The sequence below is a fragment of the Amia ocellicauda genome, chromosome 14, assembly GCF_036373705.1.
Source record: "Amia ocellicauda isolate fAmiCal2 chromosome 14, fAmiCal2.hap1, whole genome shotgun sequence".
Classification (NCBI taxonomy): Eukaryota; Metazoa; Chordata; class Actinopteri; order Amiiformes; family Amiidae; genus Amia; species Amia ocellicauda.
In genome coordinates this window covers 11328715-11345778 of record NC_089863.1, presented here as the reverse complement: position 1 = coordinate 11345778, position 17064 = coordinate 11328715, and the positions used below count along the sequence as shown (strand labels likewise).

General features: G+C 43.7%; 1 protein-coding gene across 1 annotated transcript; it reads right to left on the bottom strand.

The window, feature by feature from the left end:
* Positions 1-513: 513 nt before the first annotated feature.
* Positions 514-6110, bottom strand: LOC136768689 (putative ferric-chelate reductase 1). Its single transcript, XM_066722998.1, has 11 exons — positions 6016-6110; positions 5127-5331; positions 4339-4478; positions 3996-4087; positions 3367-3467; positions 3092-3150; positions 2558-2755; positions 2149-2235; positions 1724-1871; positions 1322-1423; positions 514-976 (listed from the first exon to the last, which is right to left on the bottom strand). Exons 2-11 carry the CDS (start codon positions 5329-5331, stop codon positions 930-932), a joined length of 1179 nt encoding a protein of 392 aa, XP_066579095.1. The 5' UTR covers positions 6016-6110; the 3' UTR covers positions 514-929.
* Positions 6111-17064: the final 10954 nt, after the last annotated feature.

The window sequence follows — 17064 nt, the reverse complement described above, 5'->3', positions numbered from 1 at the left end:
AGCCTCTGCAGGTAGTTGGGCTGTTAGTGGAGTTAACAGAGCTCTATAGTGGAACATTTGCTCATGTCTTTTTATGATTGTGAGGAAGATGTCTGCTGGTCCTTCGCTGGCTGTACACTTGCACTCTGCCAATCCACCCCTTTTCAAACGCCACAACACCGATTTAAGTTTTGTGTGTGCATCCTTTCACTCCCGCTCATGAGACCAGAACCTCATACCCGACCTTCCCAGAATGTCCCTTGAGGGGAGAAGGCAGTATGTTTGGGTAAAGAAAATTATAAATAATTTATACCTATTCAGTTTAAATATCTGGCATGTATTTATTTGTTGTGAAACGTGGGTGAGATTTGACTGAAGAGCACGGTTTTCAAAATAGCAACAAACTGGCAAAAGCACAATGGACAACTGTCCTGTCTTTGCCAGCTGTGTTGGCCCCTCACGGCCGTCACTACAAAAGTAATTCTTTGTGAATAATATATCCATGATGACTATTTATTGAGTTATTTTTTTCTCTCTCTCCTGCTCACATCCTCTTGACACAAACCAAAATTAACATTTATAAATACTGGAAAACCAGGAAGCATTTTTAGATTTATATATTTTATATACAAGTGCATGTGCTTTGAGAAAGGGGATTTCTTAGACCTAAACCAAATCACTACCCCGAAAATTGAAAATTACAGTCTGGTGCCCTGTAGCGTTGTTTCTTTATACTTCTTAGAACATGCCTTATTACAATAAATTAAAGCCACGGGGTACGGCTTTGTAATTTGTGATTTGCAGGCAGGTCAAAGTTTTGATATTAGACGGGGACTTTATAAGCTTGTCGGCAGTTTATTGCACCATTCCGCCACGGGAGCCCTCTTGGTGTTGGTGGTTCCTCACTCTGAGATTTTCCATTGCCAGGTTTATTTCCCTTCAGCAGATCTTTAGTAAAGCATCTTCCAGGTCAGCCATGCGGCTCCGATCAATAGTCCTGCAGGGACGAGAACAAAAGAGGGTAGGGATAAATAATTACAGGCATAAAACTGCCAGGAAGCAATCCAACCATTTAGCACTGCCCCAGTAGCCAGATAACGTGAAAGAAAACAAATAACATGTACACCAGTATTTAATTCCACTTCTGATGCAGTTCCAAACTTCACCAGGGTTGATGTTTAATTAAGGAAATGTATATGTAAGAAATTATGATAAACTTAAAGTGTGAGGCCTGGGATAGCGGCTGGTGACTGTAAAACACCAGGCACCTCCAGGTATTATCCCACGGGAATGATAACCTTTACCCCTGTGAGCTGCAGAGAGAAGTGGTGCGGTAGCTTACCATGCGCCATAGTGATGCCAGGCCGGCTCCCTCCAGATGTGAATGACAACACGTTTGCTGTGCCGTTAGTAATCCCTTTGATCACTGGATTACCGAGGACTCCTGCCAGAAAGAACAGAGAGTGAGAGATGAGTTTCCGCTGGTGAATCCTGAGGAATCCCTGCAGCAGCTTGGAAGTGTTTTAATGGCTAGTGATAGGTCATTTTTGGACTGTTTTGGTCCAAGTCTGATGCTCGTTTTTCCCTTGAATTTGGTGTTCTTCTCAAAATTCAGCATCTGTGTCAAAATCAAAAGGCTGTCCCACTACGCCCAAGGTGGATTTTACAAATGACACGCTTCCAACTGTTCACAGAGCTAAAATGACCGGAGTACGGAATGCTGCCGTCTATCACGTCAACTCACCGGAGGTATAATCCCCGATGCCCAGGCGGATCAAGAACTTGGTGGTCTCGGAAGTGGCCAGCCCGTTGTTGACGGCCCGGGCGATGAAGGAGCAGTGGATAACGTTGCCTGAAAGAGAAGCTGTAATGGTGTCCACGCTGCTTCCCACCTGATGTTTGGGAAATGAAAGAAAAGTTAATTTCACATCATACACTGAAGTGCTCCATGTATCCTAGATTCATCATAAGGCTTTTGTTTGTTCAACCCCCACTCAAGATCCGTGATATCAGACATATTGACAATACCCCTAATCAGCAGTGTCCTACTTTAGCCTGCTACATCTGTGCATTAATCAGCATTATTTATTTATTTATGGTCCAGCAGTGTTTGTGGGGGAGGAGAAAACTGAAATATTCACTTGTGATCGGTTATTTTTATTAAGTTACCTGAATTTGCTGCAGGCTCATTCCGTTGTACAGTGCAAGGAGAAACGTCACCCCGCTGCTGTTCTGGGCGCATATATAAGCTGTCCCCTGTGGATACGAGCAGAGGAAAATACAGGTGACGTCCCCAAATCCAGAAGCCACAACAAAGTGATAACTTTTTTTTGGCAATAGCATTTAAAAACCATACAGCGAATCTGGAGACCAAATATCTGACTGTAACCCTGCGCTGAATAGGTACAGTATTTTAAAATGTGTTTTTGCAGTTCTGCCTTTGAAATAAAAGAAAAACCTTAAAGATGTAAAGGTGTTGCTTTAAAGATTGAGGCATAGAAATTATTTATTCTTGGGTTTCTATATTGAATCATGTGCTGCAATAATACATAATCAATAATACATCTTGGAAACATACACTGTTATAGTCAGTGGATAAAATGCTGACGATGTAGCCGCTCGACTGTCCCTGCAGTTCCATGGCGACATCGCTGGCTCCAGGCGAAGTGTTCGAGGTGGAGAAGAAGAGGCAGTTCCCCCCGGCTGCTGGGTCACAGTTTATAGGGACCTCAAAGCAGGATTTTGTGTGGCTGCAGTTGTTGAAAGTGATGGGATTCTGTCAAAGAAGAAAATAGAAAAAGAGAAGGAGTACGGTTACACTACAGAACAATTAGTTTGTGCACAGTGCCCGGACTCTAACTGTATCTGATGTGATGCAAATGCAGTCAGTAGTGCTTCATGCTGGCCTACTCTACTCCTGCACTTAGGAAGTACTAACATTTCAATAGCCAACCTTTCTTATTTCCAAAAATAATACATACAAAAAAAAACAACCTCATAACAAGATAAACAAAACCATACAACATCCTGAAGTTGGCTATTTTAACTGTGTGTCTTACAGACCGCACTGACCTTACATTTAGCGACAGGATGCAGATTTCCGTTTACTTACTGCGAGGGCAGGAAGGGCTCTGACACTTCTGAGGAGGCGTTTTTCAGGATTGGGGTTTTCTGTGTTTGAGAGGGAAATTTCTGTGTTAGAAGCGATGTTTCCCAGCTTAGAGATATGTTTTGTGGGTTTGGTGGTGGGGTTAGAGGTTGACGTTTTCGTGAGTGTGAGGATGGGGTTATAGGCGAAACTTCCCCTTTGGGAGGTGTGGTTTCCCAAGTGAGAGATGGGGTTACCATTGTTGGGGGCAGGGTTTACTATATGAGATGTGGGGTTACCTTTGTTGAGGACGGGCTTTTCCATGCGGGATTCTTCCGTCTGAATGGGGGAACTGTTTAGACCCACCCAGAAAGTGGTGACATTTTTCAAAATCGTTGATCTGAGAAAGAAAGAGAGAGAGAATAGAGATATTAAACTTCAACCTCATTGAGCTGATTACCTGTAACCCTGCATTATATAAGTGACACAAAATGCAGTGGGAGTCACCGTGGAGTAGTGAACATTTTTCTAGGCCTGCTCAGCAGGTGAAACTGCATTTGAGATTAAACTGCACCCTTTCCTTGGCAGGTAAGGGAGCAGCAGTCTGATGAGGGAAAAATGTTAACGGACACACCTATCTCTTAGGTGAGGCTGGCAGCCCTGGGGGGGTAATTATTGCATCCGAAGCATAAGAGAAATACAAACACAACATCTGAATCAATCAATTTGTTTTCTCAGTCTGACACAGCAGACCTTTGTCATGCTTGGATAATCGAAAAGTCACACAGACACCCATTGGAGAGGGTTTGAGGCGACTGAGCTGGACGTTTGGTGAAGGTCCAAACCAGAAAAAATTAACTAAAAAATCAACACTTCTGAATCAGACATCTGAACCTGAGAGTGAAATACAGGGGAAGGTGGGGCTCACCTGAATTCAATGTCCCCCAGAGAGGCCTGCGGTGCCGTCCAGGCGACTGTGACTGAGGTCTCTGAGTTGCTGCTGTAGCTCAGGGCAGAATTCTGCAGGGAGTGTAAAAGGTAAGGTGAGGGGTTGGAAGCCGTCAAAGCTCCCATATCAGGAGGACCCTGCGTTCTGCACAACTTGTAGTGAATGGTGGTACCAGGTGTTTTTATGCTTGAGTTTGAGAAAGACAATCTCAAGTCCAGCTCCCAAACTATAACTATAACTATGTAAAACTCCAGTAACAAATGCTATATATATTTAATGGTGAAAAAGGTTTGGAGAAGCTCTTCGCTCTCACTCAACTTACTGCCTCCCCGTTGCAGTTCAGCAGCTGTCCGTGGTCTGAATCTGAGATTGAGAAACTCCCCACAGCGTCGGCCTTTCCCACCTCCCAGGCCTGCAGCAGGAACCCTTGGAAATATTCTCCGGAATTCGCTTCCAGGGTCACTTTTAAGAGACGGATGTTTGGTCAGTGCAGAGGAAACGGCTGCATCCAGGCAGAACAGTTTGTGTGGGGTGTGTGTGTGGGCTGTGTTGCTCAACAAGAAGGCAGAAGCTACTATAATTCGGTTGTGGCAAAAAGACAGCAATATTCTGATGCATCAGTTTCTTGTTTCAGTAAAAGGAAAGTGGACAGGAACAGAAAAACCATCTATCCTGAGCATCACAACAAGGACTGCGCCACAAGCCGAGTGGGAGCATTTGAAAAAAGTAATATATGTATGACATAATATTACTGCCTTACAACATGCTTTTTGATGTATTGATTGATTGATTGATTACCCAGACTTCACATTTTCAACAAAAACAACCGCAAAGTGATCTGATGCATAACCACACCCTTTAATTCACAACCTTCTGAGATCCTCACTTAGATCGGTGCATGCTTTGACATAAGGGTGTATAAGGGTGTTTGTTATCATTTTGTAGTATTAACCCTTTGAATAAGCTAAACCACATTTCTGTCATGACTATGCAAGATATTTGAAAAAGAGTCACACAGTTTTCTGGATTTAGTCTCTTCTAATGCCGGCTTGCATACCTTGCCTATGCTGAGTAGATATTGACTGGCAACACAATCGATGGGTGCCTTACCTGTGATGAGATCTCCAGGTTTGTACGTCGACTGACTGGTTTTGATGCTGTAGGGGGCTGGTGAAGTCTGGGCTTGGAAAACGGAGTCCTCGGGAGTCATTGATAGGCAATCAAATGTAAACAGGCTAGTGGGGTAACACGTCACGCCCCGGAAGAAATGCCCCCCAATCAGTAAAAGGGTAAAGTACAGCTTGCTGTCCACCATCTAGAAGACAGAAGAAATGATATTATTGGACATTTAGAACAGGTAGCATAGTCTTCATCTTCCTGCCATTTAAAAGTCATGGATCAGTATTAATCAGGAGTGACATCATGTATTTAAACTGTCTGTTGTGAAATCAGACATGGGATAAAATTCACAGCATAACTTTTTTGATGGCTTTTGTAATACTTGTAGCCACACACTTCTGTTTTATGAGTCTATTAAACCCACTGCTTATATTTGATAGATTTTGTATTTGCGAATCTGGCTGCTTGCTCCAATTTAAATTGCTTCAAGCGTTTCTGAAGTGTTCCGTTGCTGAAAAGTCAAATTATAACTGATTGACTGGTTCAGGCACATTCCTTATGTGTTCATAAAGACATTGAATTTGATACCTTTCTGTATTTTCTGGATTTTAAACTGAATAAAATTGTAAAATGATGAATGATGATCAGTCAGAATTGAACCCTCATTTGATAAAAGTTGATTTGGCATCTTATGTAGGTGTTACCAATAAATACATACATACATACATAAAAACTAAAGTATTACTTTCCAGACATTTCAAACTGAACTATAATTTATGACATTAAAAGCACCCACAGCGAATCTGAGCTTTCACACAGAGCGCTTCTTGCAGCTGGCCAGTGATGTTGCCATTGTCCAGCACCATGAAAAGACCCTTACCTTGTTCCTTTCCAACAGTGCCAAAAAACAAATGTCCTTCAAGGTGAGCTGTGCTGTCTCGAGTCTCGCTGCAGAATGACAGGTTCTTGCAAGAAGTGCTTTTGTATCCTCAGAGTCAGTGACAATGGGAGGAGGAGGATCTCCACCCGAATTCTCATCATATTCACAGTGATTCGTTGTCGTCACTCACTGATGTTACAACTAACAGTGTGACGCACCTATGCGTGTATATCATTATTATTATGTTTATTAAGGATTTTTTTTTTTTTTTAACTGGATGCAGGCAATGTTGTGCATATTAAACCACAGCTTTGTTACTCCACACAACTGGACAAAGGGGCACTAAAACTGAATTTGAAATGTATCATACTTTCTAACCCACTTTCTAATGAAAACTTCTGTCCTCACAATCCATGGCAGGAGACTTTACTCAGGGACACTAAAGTCTGTAAAGCAAGAAAATTAGTCCCAACAAGTCGTAATTGTAAATCTATCCAAAGGTGTCCAACACTTGTCTTGCAGGGCCACCACACCTCTGTTTTTCTGTCCCACCCCAGTGCTGAGCTCCTTATTCAGTCTGACTGAATCATTAACTGGGTGGATCGCACCCTTCTGTGTGTCTCCAGACTCCAGACATGTTTTGTGGGGTTGCTCAAGTAAGTTCAAATTACATGTGAAAACCTTCTACAAGCCTCACTGAGGGGAAACAATCTTGAATTCCCTGAGTGATTGGGAGCTCCTGTCAGAATGAAAACCAGGTCAGCGCTCAGTTACTTAATTGAATCCTTAACCCAATACATTTTCTGGATATTATGATCTTGTTCAAGTATTAAATGACACCAGGCACCTGCATTCTCTGATGCTCTGTAAACAAAACCATTTTAAATCTCAACTGGAGCACATTAGTTCAAGTAAGGTTCAAATGAAGCAACTTGGGGCTTCGCTGGATTGGAAAAAGGAGCACCATGAAGTGGAGTGAAGACCCTCTGCCTGTGGTCTTGTCATAATAACCCAGTTGATAACTGTTGATCCCTTATATTGAGTTTTCATTTATATTATTTGAATTGTTTTAACACAAATGTTTTGTCACAGGTTCATTTTTAACATTAAACTGCAGGCAAGTACCATGCTATTATTATTATTATTATTATTATTTTTATTTCTTGGCAGACGCCCTTATCCAGGGCAACTTACAACATAAGTGCAAACAAAGTGCAAAAATACAGAGAAGTACAAGGCATCAATCATTACAAATTCAACTTAGCTAAAACTTAGCAATTCAAAATTATATATTTTACAAATTCCAATTTACAATTTACACAAGTACAGTAAGTGACTTCCTACATCCTGGACGGTGAAAGCTAAGTGCTGTCAAGATGTAGGGTTACAGACGAGGTCTACGGGAAAGGGAGCAAGGAGGAAAACAATCAATGCGAGGAGCATAATAAGCTGAAGTGCTATCTAGCAGGGATAGAGGACTAATATTACAAATACTGTCTGAAAAGATGTGTCTTGAGTAAGTGCTGGAATGAGGTCAGGGACTCTGCTGTTTTGACTTCGGTGGGCAGGTCGTTCCACCACTTAGGGTTCAGGGATGAGAAGGAGCGGCTCTGGAGGAAGGAGAGTGGAGAGGAAGCAGAGTTAGTCTTCTGGCACTGGAGGAGCGCAGTGGTCTGGAGGGGATGTATGGAGAGACGAGTGTCTGAAGGTATCTTGGTGCAGTGTGGTCGAGACAGCGGTAGGTGAGGGTCAAAGTCTTGAACTGAATGCGTGCCGCTATCGGGAGCCAGTGAAGGGAGCGGAGCAGTGGAGTAGCGTGTGCGAATCGTGGCAGAGAGACACCAGACGAGCCGCAGAGTCCTGGATGAGCTAGAGCGGCGGGTAGTAGATGCAGGCAGGCCGGCCAGGAGGGAGTTGCAGTAGTCCAGGCGGGAGAGGACCAGGGGCTGGACGAGCAGCTGAGTCGAGTAGTCGGTGAGGAAGGGACGGATCTGCAGGTGCATGTCAGCGTGGTGATGTGCTGGGTGTAGGAGAGCGCAGGATCGAGGGTGACTCCTAGATTTTTAGTGGAAGAAGAAGGAGAGAGTTTGGTGGATTCCAAGGGGATCGAGATGGGGAGGTCAGCAGAAGGTGAGGAAGAGTGGGGGAAAAAGAGGAGATCCGATTTGGAGAGGTTGAGCTTGAGGTGGTGCGAGTGCATCCAGGCGGAAATGGCAGACAAGCAGGAAGAGATGCGTGAGGGGATGAGAGGGTCAGAAGAGGAAAAAGACAGGAAGATCTGGGCATCATCAGCGTAGAAGTGGTAGGAGAACCCATGGGATGTGATGAGGGGGCCCAGGGAGTGAGTGTAGAGAGAGAACAGGAGCGGGCCCAGGACGGAGCCTTGGGGAACGCCTGTGGGGAGAGGTTGGGGGGTGGATGAGGAACTTCGCCATGTCACTTGGTAGGACCGGTCACTGAGGTAGGAGGAGAACCAGGTGAGAGCAGTTCCAGAGATCCCAAGGTCAGCGAGGAAGGAGAGGAGGATGGAGTGATCAACGGTGTCAAATGCTGCAGAGAGGTCAAGGAGGATGAGGACTGAGGAGAGGGAGGCTGCCCGAGCACAGCTGAGGGAGTCAGTGACAGTCAGGAGAGCCGTCTCAGTGGAGTGAGCTGTGCGGAAGCTGGATTGCAGAGGATCAAGGAGTGAGTGTTGGGACAGAAAGTCCGAGAGCTGACGGTGGACCGCCCGCTCGAGAGTCTTGGAGAGGAAGGGAAGTAGGGAGACAGGGCGGTAGTTCTGAGGAGAGGTGGCATCAAGGGTTGGTTTCTTGAGCAGTGGGATGACAGCAGCTTGTTTAAATGCAATGTTTAAATGTTTAAATGTTCAGATTTAACAATCTTTTGGTTTGTTTAGATTTCTTTTTGGCTGGATTGTGTTCCTTTTGGTTTGTTGGTTTTTGGTCATAATCAGTTCATGCTGGACACTCCTGTGGAGGAATTTGGCCTGTTAGATTCAGACTGTTGAGGGTGGGGGGGCTGTCAGTATTTCTGCATATAGTGCTCATGTGTTCAAGGCAACTTCATGCACATGTATGTATGTATTTCTATATGTATTTTATATTGCATCTTCTGCTCTGGCCAAGCTGCGTGGGGACCACACTGAGCATGTGCAGAACAATAGGATTCAAAAACATGTTTTTTTCTTTAATATAATAATACTACGCCTAGTGCTCTTTACATCGCCCTATTTTATTATTTACAAACGTCTGTTCCATTTTTTCACTGGTGCAACCGCATTCACTTCCACACCCTGGCAGCTAATTATGAGGTCCAGATAGGAAAGGCCTTGTGAGGTAACAATAAGGAATGTGTTGTTAGTGTTTCTGTTTGTGACAGGTGAGAAGATCACTGTTTCGTTGCTATAGGAAATAAATCTGACGTTTTTCTGTGTGTGTGGGAACTAGATCATGTGTTAACTGCATATGAAACTTTGGAAACAAACAAATAAATGCATCTATTACTACTTCTACTACCATAATTATTATTATAATTATTATTATTGTTGATGTTTTTTTGTTGATGCAGTTACCAAGACTTTTAATTAACTTGTTAGGTAACCCCCCTCCATCCTCCTAGATAGAAGAAAGCAATTCCCCAGGTCACATCACAAGCATGAATACAGCTAAATATGGCCTTTTGCTACTCCTAATGTGTGCCTTAATCATCAATCAAAATGTCAAAATGCCCTGAGTATGTGATTTACTGTGTACTTGATAAACCGGACTAGGAGTGGCACTACACGTTGCTTGGCATGTTCATTACAGGGTTTTTACAATGCCCCTCCCCACAGCCTGGCTCACTTTCCCTTCAGTCTCACGTATGACGAAGCCCTAACAGAGGGTGAGCTTAGCTGATCACCAACAGCAAAAATGCGTCCCTCACCTTCACATCATCCGAGTCCTGGGCTGCACCCCTCAGTCAGCGTAACCATTACCGTGGTCTATTCCTGGATCCTCATTAAAACTTCAGCCTGTCCTAGCACCAATAGTGTAGAGTGTGTTAGGTTGGGGGAGGGGTTGGTTGTTAATTAATTTCGTGTGCCTTTCGTGGGCATTTTTCAACACAGTCCTACTTAACATAAAGTACTTTGCGGCTGACACAGGGACCTCTCCTGTACATACATCTATTCCAGACTAAATATAAAACAAAACTGACTGAAACCTGATCAGTGCCCGTATTCATAAAGCGTCTGAGACTGATAGATCGATCCTAAGTGCTAAATATCTGAGTGATGCCTATTTGCTCCTACTTTTACTCTTAGGAGTAAAAACTATTTATAAAGATTCTTTAGAATAAAAATGCAACAATGTAGCATTGATGATTTGGGACCATCATCACAGCCTTCAATAAGCACAATTTTCCATCAAACCATACTGGCATTAACAACAACATAGATGGTTTATTGATTTCCACAACATTGCGCGATAAATACCCACAAGCTGCATCCATAATGAATGATTATGCCTATATAATCAATGCTAGCCTAATCAATTCATATTCAATGCTATCCTGCATTCATCAAAGGTATACACTACACCGATTCTATATCCAACATTTTTTTTAACACGAATATAAGTAAAAAATAACCCGCAAAATTAAAAATGATCTAGCTCATTTAAAGCTTATTGATAACTGTATGTGTGGTGGTGAATGCATATTTACTTTAATTTGTATTTTATTCAATACAGAAAAAGTGTCTGAAATAGCGAATTGGTGTAACCCTTCATGAATAATATAGGCCAGTGTTTCAGTCGTGAATGTGAAATTAATCTAACATATTCGAAAGTTGTATTTTCGCTTCTGCTCGTCTACATGTGATCTTGCGTTTCTTGGTGTTTTCCAAAATGAAGAAAATGCGTCACAGTGAGCTGTATTCACGTGAAAATGTGCTAAAAGTTTTTCCTGCGATTGGATCCTATGCCCAGCAAAAAGTACGCGAGAGACTTTATGACTGACTTCTACCTCCTACTCTGAGCGAGGAGTAATCTTACTCCTAAACTAACTTTTAGAATGTTTCCTAGGAATAATTGTGAGATATTTTATGCATACAGGCCCAAATTACGCATAATTTCTACTAAAATTCCATTGCATCACATTTAAAAAAATTGACATTTGGAAAGTTTTAATTAGGGGGTAAGGTGATCTACTGATGTAATACAATGACTTATAATCATCTACATTCTGCATTACATTCTGAATAAAGATTTGGGGATAATTTAAGGGTAAGCAGTGGATAAAGTGGAGTGGTATGCACTGGTATACATAAAAAAACGTGGTATGCCGTACCGGCAAAAAACACACAAATGTGCATACAATGGTTCAGAGCCCCAAGACACCTTGACAGAAACCACATGATCACTACAAACAAAGCTTTGTTGCATCACACCAGCAGCTGACAGTGTCGAATTAGTTTGGAATACGCGTCAGTGTATCAAACCCCCATAATGCTTAAAAGAGGTCTGAACCACCTCAAATCTGAGGGTTATACAGATTTGCAGACGCTACAGATAGCAAGTTAGATAGAGATTTAGAGATAGTTATAGAGACATACAGATGAGTGACAAATTAAAGGAAAAACCTGAATAAATGAGTGGAAGAACATAATGAATGCAGATGCCTCCAAACAGGTGCACTGCATGATACAATTAAGCAATTAACATCCTGCCATGTTCTGTGGCATGTATACAAATGCTAAGCAGGCCCAGTTGAGCTGGATGTTGTATCAAGATGGCAAAAGGAAAGGATCTGAGTGACTTTGAAAGAGGGGTCATTATTGGGGCTCGAGTGGCAGGAGCTTCAGTCACAAAGACGCTCAACTGGCTAGTGTCCTCGACAAGTGGATGAGTGCATGTGTGGGACACCAAGAGAACGGTACAGGCCTGACTGCTTGACCCCTACAGTGAGGGGGTCCGGAGGCTCTGTTATGCTGAGGGGGGCATTTTCCTGGCATAGTTTGGGTCCACTTGTCCCCTTAGAGGGAAGGGTCACTGCAAAGCATTACAGAGTTATTCTGAGTGATCACCTTTATCCTATGGTGACACATTTCTATGCTGATGGGAGTGGTCTCTTCCAGGATGACAATTCCCCCATGCACAGGGCATGAGGGCTCACTGAACTCCACTGAACATATGAAAATGATGTGGCTCATATGCTATGGTCTTCGCAGTCACCAGATCAACCCAATTGAACACCTATGGGAGATTTTGGACCGATGTGTTAGACAGCATTCTCCACCACATCATCAAAACCCCAAATGAGGGAGAGAGAGACTCATAGAATCTGTGCCAAGAGCATTGAAGCTGTTCTGGCAGCTTGTGGTAGCCCAACACCTTACTGAGACACGTTATGTTGGTTTATCCTTTAATTTGTCACCCGTCTGTAGATTTACAGATATTCCCCTTTCAAAAGGCGGCCCAACTCCTGCAACCGTTGCTTCAAATCCTTCCGCAATTCGGCCCTCAAGGCGGCTCTCCATGAGGTTGGACTCACAGGGGTCTTCTGTTTGCTAGGGGCCGAGGCCACAGCTTGAGTGGTCACTTCCTTGGCTTCTCCCCAGCCTTCTGTCTCCAAGGGTCATGCCTACTTTTGCACCTGGTTGAAGGACATCCCTGGCTCCCGGCAAACCAGTCGAAGGACCCCAAAAACTGCCGACTAGTGGCCCTTTCCCCTGCATCTAGCAAAGATCTCCCTCTTCGCCCTTTGACGGCTCCATACAAAAAAAAAAATCTGCCTTCTGTTGCTCATTTAATTCTTGTGCTCTTAACATTGCCTCAACCTGCTCCTTCCATTCACTATATTTCCCCCCCTTTCTTCCCCTTTGAATGTGGGGATCCATGGGACCCCCATAAACCATCACTGGAAGAACTACTTCTGGCGCTTGCAGAACTCACCCGTCCATGTGTGGTGTCTGGGGTCCTGCTGACGCTAAGCCAAAAGCGTGTCGCCGCCTACTGGGTGACTGGGGAGACACGCTGCTCAACCACGCCACCTCTTTTGTTGATGAGAGAGGACCTCGTTCACCCACTCTAATTCTCTCCCCGGCAGGCTCGACCGGACCCCAGAACACCACCACACAGAAAGGTAAGTTCCCAACAACTATAATTCATTATTTATATGGCTAGGACAGAGCATGAAGACTGTACTGTAGCGGGGAACACAATGCAAAAGGAACTGCGAAGCTAAATCTATAAAACCTAATCTAAACTGGGTGATAAAACTAATAAAAACCCTACCCAAAATAAAACAAAAGAATTAAAGGAAGGAACTAATTAAGTAGTAAGACCCAATTTCCTTATTCTAAAATACAAATCACAACAACTATTAATTTACAATCTCTTAATTCAATCATAGGAAAAGTGCAATTTCACAGGATGAATCCCACTTCTTCCTAGAGGGGGTTAAACAAGTCTTGTTCGGCTGTAGCCAAGACCCCGTCAGCCAACTGGGACCCGAACCAGACAGCAGGTAAGAAACAAGTATTAATATTAAATCTCAGATTGCACAAGCCAAATGTAATTGTTCACCATCTTTCTTCATTTTATTTGCAGGCACAGATCCACACCGCTGTGACTATGGAGAGGGAAAGCCAGCAACAGTTTTCATAACCCAGCACAACCCTTCTCCATCCAGGTAAAGAACAGCGAGAGGGGATAAATTGTTCAGAAAGTCTCAGGGAAGATTTAATATATACGGTGTATGCTTCTTTTCTTTAAACTATATCCTTCGTCAAGAAACAAAGCAGAATACTTAATGCTCCAAAGACTTCCGTGTTGTCTCCAGCAATTTAAGTCTCCTTCTCCTTTGTCAGCATTCTGCCTCCAAGGGTTTCCTTTGTAATCCTTTTCCGGGGAGCTCTTCGACGTTCTCCATATCTTTCGCTGCCTCTGCCGGTCTACTTCCCTCCAGCCCTGTGCCTTCTAGTTTTGCTGTCGGTCAGGAGGTTGCTACGCCCTGTAGCTCCTCTCCATGCGCTCAGTCAGTTGCTTTCTCTCTCAACTGACTGTCTCTGCAGTTAAGTACTAAAACAAAGAGACAGGGGTGCAGGTGAAGGCAATCAAGAGAAGACGTGCAGGTAAGTCCAGGTGAGAATGTAGCTGGCAGCGTGCGCTTGGCAATAAGACCAATAAACCAATAATACCAAAAGAAAAGCAAACAACAATGTAAGTGAAAAAGACAACTGCAATTAAAAAGGAAGTGCACACATCTAAATACGTTAAATAAATTAATACATCAATTAAGTATAATCAATTAAGTGCTAATTTGCCCATCACACCCCACCCATGACACTTTATTGAACTACAGATCACAGATTCCGATGGGTTCATTTGTCTATTGCCTTGAGGACTGTTGCACGATGGGTCGAATGGCCTCCTCTCGTTTGTAAACTTTATGTTCTTATGTTGCCTTTTGACTCACTCGCTACAGTCACAATACCATGTATTGACCAGCAGATGTCGCTATGGAGAGCATGTATCGAGCGCTTCGAAGCAGTGAACCTTTTGGTACAATAGCTTCAAATGCTTAGTTTTGCAATCACTCCACCACCTGCACAAAATTAAATATACATACAATAGCTCCTAATTAAAATGAAACAAGGACAACTATAAGCACCCATGAGTCCATTTTATACCCTTCCAAAGCAATCTAAACTTTCTAAAGATGAGCAAAAAACATCAACAGGCAGATGTGGAGGTTTGGATATTACAGAAGTACAAACTGCTGTTGATTCCAGTACCTGTAAAACAGAAGCCCTTCGAAGCCGAGGATCTAAGACCCAAGTGCGGGGATAAAGATGATAAAAAGAGGGCTGTACTACGAATGGAGTTGAACCTACTCAGAGTTAACTCGGGGTTATCAAGGGAAGTCAGGGTTGATAAAGTGTGACTGTTAAACTGGTGTTAAGCGGCACTGCGACGGCGGTTAAGATGCCGGTTAGTTGACTCGGCGTTCATGTGAAAGGGGCGCGTCTGGCAGCGCATGCTCAGTGTGTGCGCAGTGTCTGTGCGCCGGACTGTCCCCGGAATAATGCAGCTGATAATGTCAGACATGAGGGTTTAAAGAAAGTTAGCGGCTAGGGAGGCTGTTGGCAGCGCATTGCCGGCAGAGTCAATTTGCAAGAACAGTGTTCTTGTCATATGTTCTCTATTTTGTCTCACGGATTCTTCTTTTATTTGTTATATTATTGAGATGTAAGGACATGTAAAATAGTCTATCTAAATATGTGACAACAATTAGGATAATTCAATTATAACCTACACATGGGCTCTGAAATTGACCCGTTACTCACTGTTAATGAATTTAGATCTACTCCCTAAAGCACCCAGGCTGTAGAGCAGCCTGTATGAATGTAATGCCATTGTGTTCAGAATAACTTCATTCTAACAATCATTTGAGCTGCAGCCCCAGTGGAAAGCGCACCTGCAACAAGTCCGGATGAAATATAAACATATTCTATCAAGTGGTGTGTATTAACAATGCTCATCATTAATACACAGTACAGATGTGGTGTGTATCCTACACTTAATAGCCTATTCGTGTGTTCACAGCAAATAGAAAAAAGGCAGAGATAGTGAAAACTGGAGGAGGGCATGATTCACGCATATTTCGGGAATCCACTCTTGGTTGTGGCTCACCCCTTATTGTGTCTTTAATTGTCTTGAATATAAGTTTAAGTTTTAAGGACAAAATAATGTAGGCAAGCCTACATGTCAGATCAAATACAATATGATCAAATACCTTAACACTGATGCTGTGAAACGACTTCCTATTCACATAATCCCCCTCATGTTCTCCCAGGGGTGCTCTAATGGGGATATGCGTACAGTCAATCACCCTCGGGATTCCAATGGAAAAACATGTGTTCTGTATATAGGCCCAGCCAATGCATATTAAAAATAGACCATGTATTTTTATATTGCGAATTACCTGCGATCGCATAAAAAGCCTCTTTGGTCTTTAGAGGCTTAAACGGCCAGGGACACAGCACACGCATCAGCAGGTCAGAGAGCGAGTGCCAGCTTGCGAGCTGCGCGGCAGACAGTCTTCCTGCTCGGAGGTGCAGCATCACCGCTGGGACGCATGAAGTGTCCGCTGCTCAACACCGTCTGGTCACAGTGAGGGCGTCACTCCGGAGTGCCATGGACACGACTGGCCCTAGAAGCGGCAAAGACACTGAATTCCCTCGGATGAGAGTCGATATCTTTCATAGAGAGCATCCTCGGGGTCTCTACACACCCTCTCACAGCCCGGGCCCGGTGTCGCAGAGGCGGTGCTTATATAGGGTGACACCGAGTTCAGCACGAACATGCCCTCCTGAGCAGTGCACAGATGCGCGTATATTGACATGACAGCAGACCTCGGGTAAAACTTACCCACCTTTCACAGGTTAACCGGGAAGTTACACCCGACCTCGCCAAGTTACTCCTGAATTTACCTGGATAAGCCAGTTACCCCACTTCGTAGTACAGCCCTTTGGTCTGAAACAGTCAAGGGTGTGCATAAAGGAAATCCAGAATTCAAAGTCAAGGGACAGGCAAGTGGTCAGACAACCAGGGTAGAGTAGGGATCCAGAAATCAAAAACAAGAGAACAGCCAAAAAGGTAAAAACGCACAGAAAGGTGTCTCCCCAAAAACAAAAACAAAATTTGCAAAAGGCTTAAAATTGTTGCATTAAGGTAGAAAACACTTCACAATGAGCTAACTGAACAAAGCGGTTTATATACTCAGTGCAGAGGGAGCAGGCAACTGGACTGGTGGGCTGAACTGAGCGCATGAGAGGAGAGGATAAAGTGACTGATGCACACGGTGCTTTGAATGTCAGGGACTAGGGTTAGAATGTGGGTGATGACGACCTCTGGTGGCGAACTGTGGAAGTGGGGGACATGACAGTACCAGTCCCGACAGGAATCAGCGGCCGAGCTTGTCCATTTCCGGACAGAAACCAAGTGATTCCTATACAAGTAAATCATGTGATTTCCCTGACTCTACCTTCTAATTTGAATCTTATCT

Coding starts and splice junctions, on each gene's coding strand:
- LOC136768689 (XM_066722998.1), bottom strand. CDS start 5,331: ATGGTGGACAGCAAGCTGTACTTTACCCTTTTACTGATTGGGGGGCAT. Junction 3,151..3,366: donor AAAGCCCGTCCTCAACAAAG/GTAACCCCACAT, acceptor TCTCAAACACAG/AAAACCCCAATCCTGAAAAA. Junction 2,236..2,557: donor TATCCACTGACTATAACAGT/GTATGTTTCCAA, acceptor TCGTATCCACAG/GGGACAGCTTATATATGCGC.